At 36.0% G+C, this 12,674-nt stretch overlaps 1 protein-coding gene across 1 annotated transcript; it reads left to right on the top strand.

Moving 5' to 3' along the window:
• Nucleotides 1-3,187: 3,187 nt before the first annotated feature.
• Nucleotides 3,188-8,247, top strand: RIPPLY3 (ripply transcriptional repressor 3; the record flags this gene model as incomplete). The annotated part of the gene is made up of 4 exons (XM_079546618.1): nucleotides 3,188-3,297; nucleotides 4,304-4,373; nucleotides 6,824-6,891; nucleotides 8,100-8,247. The coding sequence occupies 4 exons, from the start codon at nucleotides 3,188-3,190 to the stop codon at nucleotides 8,245-8,247; spliced, it is 396 nt and encodes a 131-aa protein (XP_079402744.1).
• Between the last annotated feature and the right edge of the window lie 4,427 nt (nucleotides 8,248-12,674).

Raw genomic sequence — 12,674 nt, 5'->3', positions numbered from 1 at the left:
GTCCATTTCTCTCTTGATACGCTGTCCCAAATTCCTTTAAAATCAGATCAAATCTGCCAAAGTTACTCTCAGTAAGTATTAGAAGTGTGAAAAATAAACCCTGCTTCTGGGAAAAAGAGATAACAGTATCAGTATTTTCTTTCCTTTGTCAAATACAGCTCCTCGAATTGAATTTAAATATATTTCAAGATACAGTTGTTCCTTTCAGTACCTAAAGGAGGCCTACAGGAAATCTAGAGAGAGATTTTATAAGGCAGTGCAGTGATAGGGCTTAAGCTGGAGGGGAGCCCAAAGCCCACCCACCCCAACCCCTGCCATGGGCAGGGCTGCCCCCCACCAGCTCTGCTGCCCAGGGCCCCATCCAACCTGGCCTTGAGCACCTCCAGGGATGGGGCACCGCAGCTTCTCTGGGCAGCTGTGCCAGCGCCTCACTGCCTGCTGGGGAAAGAATTTCCTCCTAACATCTAACTTAAATTTCCCCCTTTTAGTTTAAAGCCATTCCTCCTTGTCCTACCACTATCAGACCATGTAAAAAGTCAGCCTCCCCCCTGTTTATAAGCTCCCTTCAAGTGTTGGGAAGGCCGCAATGAGATCTCCCCGTGTCCTTCTCCAGACAAAACAAGCCCAGCTCCCTCAACCTGTCTTCAAAGGAGTGGTGCACCAGCCCTCTGTTCATCTTTGTGCCCTCCTCTGGATCTGCTCCAACAGCTCCCCATCCTTCTTGTGTGGGGGGCCCCAGTCTAGACGCAGTACTCAAGATGGGGCCTCATGAGGGCAGAGCAGAGGGGGTCAATCACCTCCCTCTCCCTTCTGCCCACCCCTCTTTTGGTGTAGCCCAGGATACTGTTGGCCTTCTGAGCAGCTCGCTCTGCTGGCTCATGTCCAGCTTTTTGTCCAGCAAATCTCCAGCAAAATATTAACTTATATTTTTCTACAATGTTACCAAGAGTTACAGTAGTTTATATTACAGTTTCATTAACAAAAGCTTTTTTTTTTTTTTTTTTTTTTTTAATTTGTAGCAGACTTGGTCTTGCAGGGCTTTATCAACAGATTTGTTTGATAACTTTGTATATTATAGAGAGCTGTATTTTAGTAGCTCAGGCTCCAGTTCTGCGCTAATACCCTTGTTGGCAGCTTCTGTCTAGAACTAGAAATCAATTATCCTCACATGTGGATCCGATTGCAAGATTGGGACTGTAAGCATCAGTTGTGTAATTAACTTCCTTTTTGACTATCAAGCTAAATTTGATCTAAACAAAACTAAGCTGATGCAATTACATATGTGTATTTAAGACAGTGATTTAGCAAGATAGTCAGTTATAATTTAGGTTACTTATAAAGTTCACCTTTTTTTTCTTAGTAACCATGTTACTATTTAACATACAATTTGTTATTTGAACATTACTCACCACATTGTTCATTCCAATAATTGTACTGATTTTGATACATAAATGTTAAAACTTACAAAGATTATACATATGTTTTCTTCTTTGCGTCTTTTTTTACTTAGTTATAGATTTACAAATTCTACAAAGCATTTAAACACAGGACAGAGTAGGTGTTGACTGAGAATTTTCTAATCCATATTTTCAGTGCTTTCCACAAGGTAGTTTAAGGGATTTGATCTTTGAGTTTAAACTGCATCTAGTAGTCACAGCAGGAATGGCTGTTACAAAAGTGGAGAAAATTAATGCAAAAGTTGGAGTTCAATAAATCAAATTACAGAAAATGTTACTCAAGGCTACTTCAAAAACAAAAGTACAACTGCAATGCTATTATTTTTATCAGTCAAGTAGCTAATAACAACTGTACAACTTGCATCAATGTAAGAAAATTAGTCCTTCAAATATTACTTAATCTCTTCCCTGATGGACAAAGGATATTTAATTAGAAGCAAAAATCCCATGTGCCAAGTTATGCCTTCTAATACAGAACCATTTCAGTGGAAAATGAAGTCTTTCAAGAAAGCATATCCAGTGGTCCTCATTTGTGAGTCCTGCCCTTTGACGTTGACTGAACATGTGCTACCCTCAGCTGTATCAGAGCTTGAGAAAGGGCCATGAAGGCTTATGTAATAAGAACCTGTCTCCAACAAAGAATTTTCAGTGTCCACACAAAATCACCATTTTGATGGGTTCTCCAGCTCAGTCAGCTAGAAGGGACCTAATTTGTATCAAATAATCAATGGATATTCTATGTTCAGTAAACAAAATCATTTTTCTCAGTCTGGAAAGAAAGTTGACAGCATAAAGCAATTGTACTTGGTAGATCAATCTGTTCTTTTTGTTGCCAATGTGTAAGCAGCACCACAGGAAAAATAATTCAGCAAAAGGCTCTTACAATCCACTTGCATCTCTGCAGTAGTTGCAAAATAAAGAAAACAAATGAACTGTTGCAATGAACCTTAACAATGAGAACAGATAATTTTACATATCAAGTAATAAATTGCTCTTGTACAATACAGTGGGTAACTAGTAATTTTCAATACAAATGAAAACACTGGGAAGAAAGCTTGGACTAAGACAGTTTGTGCTCAGCCTTTGTAGATTTAAAGCATATTGCATATTGTGAAATAAAACTTGCCTCAAAGAAATGATATTCATAACCCTTATTTCTTGATAGATGAAGTAATCGTTTTTGGCATAAAATTTTTTCTCCTTCCATCAAATAGCAAACAAATTAAAGAACTATCCCCAGAGTCTGAGGCAGGCACTAGGCCTGTCCTCTCACCATCACTGATTTTTGGTATCTTTTTGTGTTTTACAGTTAGAAGATGGAAAAGATTTCATTCACTGTAACATTTACTCTGTAATTAAAATTCTCTTCAAGTCTCCATTACACTTCTTTAAGACTGGATTCTGATGCATTTTCCCAAGTCATACAAGGAGTATAAAATGGCAACAGAAAGATAAAGGACACAATATTCAATGTGATTTGTTATCTTAAGTTTAATAGTCTGTTTCTCTATAATTGCTCTCACCAGGAGTCTGACCACATGAGAACAACATCTTTGAACTATTTGGAGGAGTCAAAAGAACACTCATTAAGGATGTTTCTTTCCTTTTACCTGAGGCCATGTTTGTTTTAGGTAAGTATGCTTTGGGAGTTAAGATAAAGGAGGGGCTGAGAGGCCAAGACAAGCAGCCAGCCTGCCACAGAAACAGCAGGCTTTAGATCATCAAAAACCATGGAGGGTGCAGCTGTAGATTTCTTGCTCCAGGCTACAGTGGATCACATCTGTCAGTGCTCCAGAGATGCCCAGCAACACTCACTCAATCCAAGAGAGCAGCCAGAGAGGTAAGGCAGAGACAGGCAGACTCCTGACTCCTTCCAAACTCCAGAATTACTGAAAAAAATAGGATTTCCTTAAAAAAGGAAACCACTTTAAGGAGAGAAATCTCTAAGCGTAGCTATTCCCTTTAAAATAGACTGCCAGCTATATCATAAATATCAGTAAATGGATTCCACCAGAAAGAACATGAATATGGTCACTTTAAAGACTGCCAAGAAGCTCAGACTGTAAGTACCATTTGAATGCAGTAATTCTAGATTTGTGCAGAAAACGAAACACAATTTTTAAATTCAGAAACAGCAGGCAGAAAAAGTTTAACTTTTTTAACTTTTTAAGCTTTTTTTTAACTTTTAATTTGGGACTGATATTTTGTTTTTCTGATATTTTATCCTTTTCAGTCAAGTATTTCAGAATATATTTCTAAACAAAAGCAAATGAATAATAAGCTTGCAATAACTGTTCTTTTTTTTTTTTTTTAAACTTATTTAGCTTTTGCATCTGATATAACTTTTCAATTTCCCCTATTAAAAAAATAGTAATTAGATCCAATCTCCCATGATACTTTAACGTTGTCTAATCAATAAATGATCAGGCACTCAGTGATCATAAGTAACCATTAATTAGACATAGCGCCAAAGATGAAGAGTTACTTATCATTTTGCAGCAGTGGTACATAAATAGAAAATACTTCTGTGAAATTTTAGTAGGAAATATTACCATAGTTATAAATGTACAAGTGATTATCTAGTTTGTTTAATGAGATCATACACAGAAGACAGACCAATATTGCCATAGAAATCAGACTCATCATATCAAAACAAGTCTTTTGCAACTTGGGATATATCTATTTTGTGATCAAAACGTGTTGAGGAAAAAAAAAAAAGTCATGTTGCTTTTTTTTTTTTCAAAAGACTTCAGCAGACACTAACAAAAGAACTATTTTATGGGTACTCTATGGATATTACCACAGAGAATTAATTGTGGGAACGCTATTTTATCTTAATCTTTCAGCAGCCCTGTTTTATGGAGGCCCTGGATGCCCACAGCCAGGGATGGTGAAATGACAGAGAATCAACAAATGGTGAGATTAAATTCTGGAGAAAATAATCCTTATCGAAAACAGGTGCAGAAATGAAAGCTATCGGAACGCAGCAAGCGAGGCTCGGTCTTTTAATCATTTCCTTTTTCAATTTCAAAGTACTTTCTTCAGCACTGACAAATGTTTCCAATTATGATGCTCCATGCATGGCAATGTTTAAATGTATCTCTAATTTTGTGCCAGATTTAGAATCATTAGCTGCAGAAAACACTGCTTATTAAGACAGTTTAACATCAGTTTTTATTTCTTTACAAAAATAAGAATATTCTCTGTTTGAAATTTCCACTCTTAATTCATATGTGAGATTTTGTACAGGGGAGAAAAAATTTTGGGTGAAAATAATTTTGAGGTGAAATTAAAAAAAATATCTTCAGGTGCACAGTTGTATTGATTGATTTTTTTTTTTTTTTTTTGAGGGGGATGTTGCTATAGCTAAAGCAGATAGAAAATCAACAGAAAAATCAATTTAAAAGCTCTTATTGGCAAACTCCAACTCCGAAAGGCCCACCAATTAATAACTATATTTACTTTTTCATTTAGGAAGATTTATTAGTTAAGAAGATAAAACTGAAGAGAGATATAAGCACATTCAACATAGATCCCAATACTGCAAACTTAAAAAAGTATTGAAATGGTGCTTTAGTGCTTAGTTTTGAGCACGCTAATGAGTTTTTGCAGCATCAGATTCGTGGCTACATCTTCAACTTTTTTTTTTCCCAAAGGATCAGCAGGTTAGGACAACAACTTTCCTTGGCATAAATCTTAAAATGTTTGCAATTTCTAACACATTCTAATACATGTAATGCCTTTTTTATCGTGTACTTTTTGTCTCCTGAAGGTGGAGGCTATAGCTGTACAGATCTGCTGGAGTGCCATGCTCCTGGCAGGCACCGTGGGGAAAACCTGTGGAACAGCATCATTCCCAGAAGCATCTGTAAATTTGCTAAGGATGAGAGTTGTCCTATTATCACAGGAGATGCTCAGTAATGCATAGGTACATCCCACAGCTGTGGAAAACAACAGGCATCTTCTTCAGCAAATTACTGAGGTTTCTGACTGAATCAGATTTGCAATTAATTGGCGTTATAGGATGCTGTATTTCAACCTGAAAAGTATATGCTTACAATGTATTTAGTAAATACCAATTAATGCATATATTATTTTTAAAAATATGTGTTCTGAACAGAAAATGGCAGAAAAACGGGTCAATAAAGGTAAAAAGACTAATTTAATTTTAACATAGGTATGAAAGGGGAAAAACTGCATATGGTGTCTATTATTTAACATAGATATTACGATCACACTACAATTTTCAGCCAGATCAGGAGTCCATTTTACCAGGTGCTGTGGAAAAAAAGTAAACGAGTCTCTGCTTAAAAACCAACATCAGGCTTGAGACAAAACATGTTGGCTACAAGACAGGCAGACACGGGAGAAAAGGGCCGACATGAAAGGTACAGAGGAAATTCTGTAAGATACCTTGCATGATCTGTAACCAAAGGGTTTTTTGGGGCCCATCAAAATACTCATTTGGAAACCTACTTCCTCAGAAAAACGAATGAATTGTTCTGACAGTGGCATAAGTCATCTTCGTTTTTTCTTCTTTTCACTAGCAGTTCTACCACAACAGGGTAAAATTTTACTATTTATGCAAGGTTAAGTTTATGCTAACACTAATAGATGTCTTATTGAAGATATAGTAGAGAACACATGTTCACGAGACCAAGTTATAGGAATCAGTGACTTTGGGAGATGCTTTCAGGTTTGCAGTCTTAATAGGATTTGGTAATGTTAACATTTGCAGGCTCTTACTATTATTGTGAACTTATTTTGAAAGAAATTAGTATTTGCCAAATTTTGTATTGAAATCTAAAATTCATTTTTGCTGCCTAGTTTATTCTATCAAAAATGCTTGCTTTTAAAATCAGTAAATAGAAATGTCAGATACCAGTTGTCTCTTGACTTAATTGTTGGATTCTTAATGCACTCATGGGATCTCTGATTACAACTAAGCTTGCTTAGACTTGAACATTCCACCTCCAATCTGCTGCCTAGTATAGATAGAGGTGTATTCTATAATACCTTAAACCCCCCAGTCTCTTAAACTGACTGAAAATCCTTTCAATCACTGAAGTTCTGTTTGGTGGCATTACTAGACCACCAATCTAAAAACAGATATTCTATACAGCCTTAGGCAGAATGTACAATACTTCATAGCTTTATGGTTCATACAATATACAAGTTGAAACTGTTTGTTAAATGCACAGCTATGGGCAGCGTACAGGCACAAATAATATCTGGACAATGGAATAAAAAAACTCAGAATATCAAAGAAAGGAACATAGTCACATAATTTTACAGTTGTTTGTAGAAGAAAAGAGTGAAATCTTCATTTTTAACCTATTCTATATCATAAGCGTGTCTCTTTACAGTCACAACCAGATGGTCAGCTAACAAATTTTAGATCAAAAGGAGCCCTGGGGTTTCAACATCCAGTGAGGTGAGTTAAATACCATCACTCGATTCAGGGAAGAAAACATGCTGAAAGAAAATATTTCTTCTAGGGAAATTATTACTTTGTCTCTGGAGTGTCGTTTTGTCACGGTGCATTTTAACAACTCACCAAAATTTGTTGATATTTATCTTCCCACAAGGAAAAATGCCCAGGCTGAACAGAACATGAAAGAATACTCCAGTAATGAAAATGAGAAAAAAGTCACCTTAAAAAAACATCCAACTTAATCTAATTTGTATCTCCATATAATATATAATAACATAATAATAATATATAATATCTTACATGTTATTCCAAATTTACAAATGCCAGATAGTGAACATGAACAGATACTAGTGCCATGTGATTTGTTACCCATATTTGTCTTGAGTCTGCTGAAATTTGTTCTTTAATAAAAATTGAATTCCAGGTAATCTTTTCCTCTATTTCCTATTCTTGGAGGAATTACAAGTCTTTCCACTCCCATTTAAATTCTGTATGGTTTAATGATACAGAAATCCCTGATGTGAACTTGTAATTACAAGAGGAAAATTAATGGAAAATCCCTCTTTATTACAAGCAAATTTTAAATTAGTTGAAAACTGGCAAAAGTGGAACGAAGGAATAGATGTGCACACATACGCATGCAAAGCTCATGAACATATGTAAAAAGACCAAACAAAATTTTGCTTTAGTGGAAAAACAGGTGAAAACCTGAATTGTAAATTAATACTTATTCAAGATTAAAAAAAAAAAAAAAAAAAAAGTAATTCTGAAATAAATCTCTTCCAGTTGAAGACACTAAAAAAAAACTAAGATCAACCTCTGTGCAAGAGGCAACCCACCCCTATCTTATTGTGGTGTCTTAATCTTAATTCCAGAATCACATAACGTTCTTCAGCCTTCTTGCAATCACACAGGACATGTCCATGTACTGTGCTAAAACAAAACAAAAAATCTCAAGCACACATCACTGCCCTGTCAACACTTTATCATGGAGGGACCTTAGATAAATATATTACAAAATATGAACAAAGCAACTGAGGTAATTTGAAGTTAATAGTACATTTTAGTCAGCAACTCTTATTTTAAAGGAGAAGGAGCCCCAGGATTTTTCTGCCTTCAGAGAAAGAAAAAAAATAGATTTTAATAGCCAAACTACGTTAGCTGTCTCATGATTTTAATTTTTCTCTTTCAATATGCTTTCTTATCAGACTTTATTTGCCTAAATCCAAATGCCAAAAGTTTCTTAATAACATTGGAGAGAAGGTTCTGGCTAACTTTCCAGTACAAGCGACAATTCACTTCTACAATGATGACACTGACTCTGAAGAAGATGAGGAAGAAACCAGTTCCGCCTAGTAACTAAAAATTACTTGCCTTTCCAAATACATAATTAAAAAATTAAGAAAGGAATTAAAAGGAACTGTCAAGAATGTCTGTACAAACATCTGACTGAAGAAAGAAGCACATCAGAGCTCATATGAAGACTATTTATAGCTAACTAAATAAGAAGAATGAGTCAATGCAACTGGAAACAGAGGAAATCCTTTTGTGTTTCAAAAGACTTTTAAATAAAACCCTGAAACTTACTAAAAGATCATAATGTTCTCAATTGTGTTGGTTTAAACAACAGTTGGATTAAGAACATGAAGAACATTGCATTTAGTTACTTTCTTTTACATGCAGCATGAAAATAGGACTGGTTATGGGGCAAAATAATATAATACAAAGCCCCAAAATAAACCAAAGGCTTTGAACTGTGATGTTTCTAAGAATTTAAGTAAGAAGTGATTTCAAATGCAAAGAATATTTCATATCATTTCTGTGGAGCACATTTATTCTGATTTGAACGCTGTATGCCAGACTAACCTAATTCATTTCAACTTCCCTGTCAGGACAAGTTAAATATGACAGTCTTGTGATGTCTTCTGTTTTTCTCAGACTTTCCCACTCTAATAGAGAAGTCCTTTCTATCAGTCAGAAAAGTCAATTAATGGCACATTAAAACATGTGTTACGTATGGTTGTTTTGGTCTTATTTGTTACAACATTGAAAACATATTTTTACAGTCTACTGTGCTTGAGTCTACGATTTTGTTACAACTGACTTAGTGTAGATTCCTATCTGGTGTGTATCTCACCATTTTGATATTTCTTTTACACTGATATTCAGAAAAACTTAAATTACTAATTTTCGAAAGCATCATTGCTGTAATTAACAATGTCAATGTATCTATTCCTACACAGTTAAACCATTAGGAAAGAAATAAGAGCTTGTTATAACCTGTTTTGTTTAAGCTTTTTTTTTTTTTGCGTAAATAATATGTGTGCTCAGGGAGTCAGCCATTACTTGCGTTGCTATGCCAGGATTTTTTTACATAGCGCAAGGATAAGGAGTTTGGCCACAATATGCTTCAGAATTATCTCTAACTAAAACTGTGATACTTTTCTCAGAGAAAAGGCAAAAGCAGCATCCAAGGTTCATGACCTATACTACTGTTGGTGGTGTAGATAAGGCCAGATGATTATAAGCTTGTCAGATATTCCTCTTTGTAGAATAAACTCTCAAACAAAGTTGGAGCATTATAAATTGTAAGTCTAGTAACGATTCCAAATGAGCCATCACATTAGAATGGAAGATCTTTTGCTTTTTCAGAAATTCCATTTACAAACTAGGGAGTGGATCTATTAATTAAATTTACACAGGGATACAGTAACTTCTAATATACATAATTACAATAACTAGATTAATTTGTAAATCCCAATATGACAAATGAAAATTCAGCTTTTTGACACTTTCATCACTCATTCATCATCTCCAATATATTCCCTCCCCAGCAAATGGAATTGCCACATAGACATTCTAAAGGTCATAGAGATCATAAGATTATGTATGGTCCAGTTTCAACGTCGTAGGCTTGTAGCTCATTTAAGCAGAAGAACATCCAAGATCACTTAGCAGATCAGTTACAATGACATACTTCCAATGCTAGCCAAATTATTATACATTGAGCCTCAACTTCTTCCTTGCCAGTTCTTATTCTCAGTTGGGTTCAGTCACAACATCTGATGTTTCTGCCCTGACTTTCTGAGTCCTGAGCACTTCTTACCTTTTAAGACACTTCTGTGTGCATCCATGCTGTTATTTTTCTCTCACACAAACCAATATTGCTAAAGTGCTCAGAACTCCACTGTTGTTTACTGGAATCTAGAGGGATGTGCTGAGTGTTCTATCTGCCTCCATTTTGAAAATGGTTCAGTAGCTAGGTAGTTATCTCACATCTCCACACTGAGCAGTGCTCCCTAACGAACACATTACACTGAAGAGCTATTTGCATTACACAGCATGTTAAGTTGACATGATGATGTCGCCAACTAAGGACTCATAATGTAAATGAACAATCTAACAGAAACATTCTGCAGGTTCTTCCTTACTGATCCTTAACATTCTGTGAGGCCATGCTGCTTGTTACTTTGCCCTACACAGTTTCTCTATCTGCCCTGAAGAAGCCCAACAGCGGACTATGTCCATCTGGCAAGTTTAGTACATTCTTGTAGGCACAGTCATCCAGAAAGAGCAGGTGTTTAGATTGTTGCAGGATAGGAACGAGGATCTAATATCTGTAGGGCTCAAAGACATAAACAGAGGGTAGTCTCAGTTGTAAACAAGATTAGTCTTCCTACATTAAGAAGTTTTGAGTCAAAAAGATTTGCATCAACAGGAGGGACTACATGCTACTGGTCACCCACACTGAAGTTATCATGTTTTCAAACAGACAGAGCTTTTGAAGATCTGTATGTGAAGCTGATACCCTATTCTCAGTATTAGCCTATCATCCTCAAGACACTCATTTCCTTTCTGTGGAACTCTGTGATCCTGCCCTGCACCCTCACCAGCTGGCAGCCAACCAGCTTACACTGGGCTGTAAAAAAGCATCCTGGACAACAAACAAGCAGTATGCCAGAACATAATGATTTTTGGTTGGAGAAGATTTTGAGAAAATGAGAGCATTGTTTTCAATGTATTACTTTTCAGGAGTGTTGACACAGAACCTTTGACAAAGAAAAAAGATAACAAGAATGTGGACTACGCAAACAACAAAGCAGATCAGAACTTTTCAACCTGGGAGATGTGACTGAGTATACAAATCTAGTTCTGGCTACCTGAGAGGTTTGCAGATAGCAGAGAATGACTGGCCATCAGATGAAAATAGTGAACAGTGAGTGTAAAAAGAGAGGATGTTAACTAAATTTGCTTTTGGTCTCACATGCAGCATTCTCAAATGAGCCACATCCTTGCCCATCTGATGTAGGTGTAGTTTCAGTGACACAAGCAACTGCTGTTGCAAATTCATACCTTTGAAACAAACAAAAACATAACTGACAACTTTAAAGAAATGTGTTCCTCAGAAGAGTAGAACAAACCTTGCTATTAGGAAAATGCAACTGGATGACAGATAACCATCTTACCAAAGGTAGATGGAAATACGAAAATAAATCACCTTACACATATGCAGCAGTCTGACAGCATTATATCAGCAGGCACTAATTCAGTTTCTCAGTACCACTCTGATTACATCCCATTTGCTTTCCCTTTTAAATTCAGGTAACACTACTGTACTATTTTCATTACTAGTAATATTTAGCTACAGGTATTAGTGGAAGCCAAATTATATTATTCTTTTCCCCATCATGCCAGCAATTTATTTTTTTTGTGTGTCAGATAACTCTTCATCTCTTCGTGTTACAATGTCAACATAAACTTATTTGCACACTTAAAATGTGCACTGTGATCTGTTACCTGTTTGGTAATGACTAAATAAGGACTAGAAGTGAATCAATTATAGCAACCCCGCTACTCAACTGCAGTTAACTTCCAGTTTTCAGTTCTAGTTTGTTACCTCATCTGCAGTTTGACCTTGCGAAGTTTTCAGTGACCTTAGAATCATCCATCAGTTCCAGGAAAAAGATAACAAAGCATCCCCAAATAATGACTTTATCATGAGCGTACTACTTCAAAGACAAGGCTAGCCATCTACTACCTTACAGATTAATTTGTTGGCTCTGAATCTTTGTTTCACGGAACTTCCGACAGCAGTTCCATAACTGTAATGTTTCCAGCAAATGCTACCTTTTGACTTCCGCTGTTTGTTTAAAATTCGGAAAACTGGAAGTTGAATGCTGGACAGATACGTAGACAAGGTCTATGATTTCATTTCTACTGCATGTGTTCATGTGGAAAGTCAAAAAAGGTGTATTCACCAAACAGTCTTGAATCCTACCTCCAAACTTTTAAGACAAACTTGTGAGGGATCCACATGTCTAGGAGGAGCATATCTATTATATGATGCAATATTTTTTAAGGGTTATTTTTTTACACAGTAATAGCTATTTTTCTTTTCAGCCAAATTATCATGGAAGCTATTTTCTTTCTTTTTTTCCCTGAACTGTATTTGTGCTGAGAGAATAACATCATCAACAGCACTGAATTGCTACCTCTGAAATGAGGTAATCTTCACAACAGTTGTTTTTACGAGCTCTGGAGACAAAATCTGTCCCAAGCACTGGAACGCCTAACATTTAATGACACTCCACACAGTCATGATTTCTAAACTGGATCAGCTGCTTCTAAGTTCATAATTAAGTTCAGGCATCAAAACTGTGCAGAGTACAAACAAAATCTACTTTGGCAATGTTTCTGCAAGGAAACTGTCTGAGCAAGACGATTGTTTCCAAAACTACCTCCTCAGACTACAGTTCATTTCATGAATAGAGACAGAAACACAA

The sequence above is a fragment of the Tetrao urogallus genome (assembly GCF_951394365.1).
Source record: "Tetrao urogallus genome assembly, chromosome: 1".
Taxonomy (NCBI): Eukaryota; Metazoa; Chordata; class Aves; order Galliformes; family Phasianidae; genus Tetrao; species Tetrao urogallus.
The sequence above is the reverse complement of the archived record's forward strand: the minus strand, read 5'-3'. Positions and strand labels throughout refer to the sequence as shown.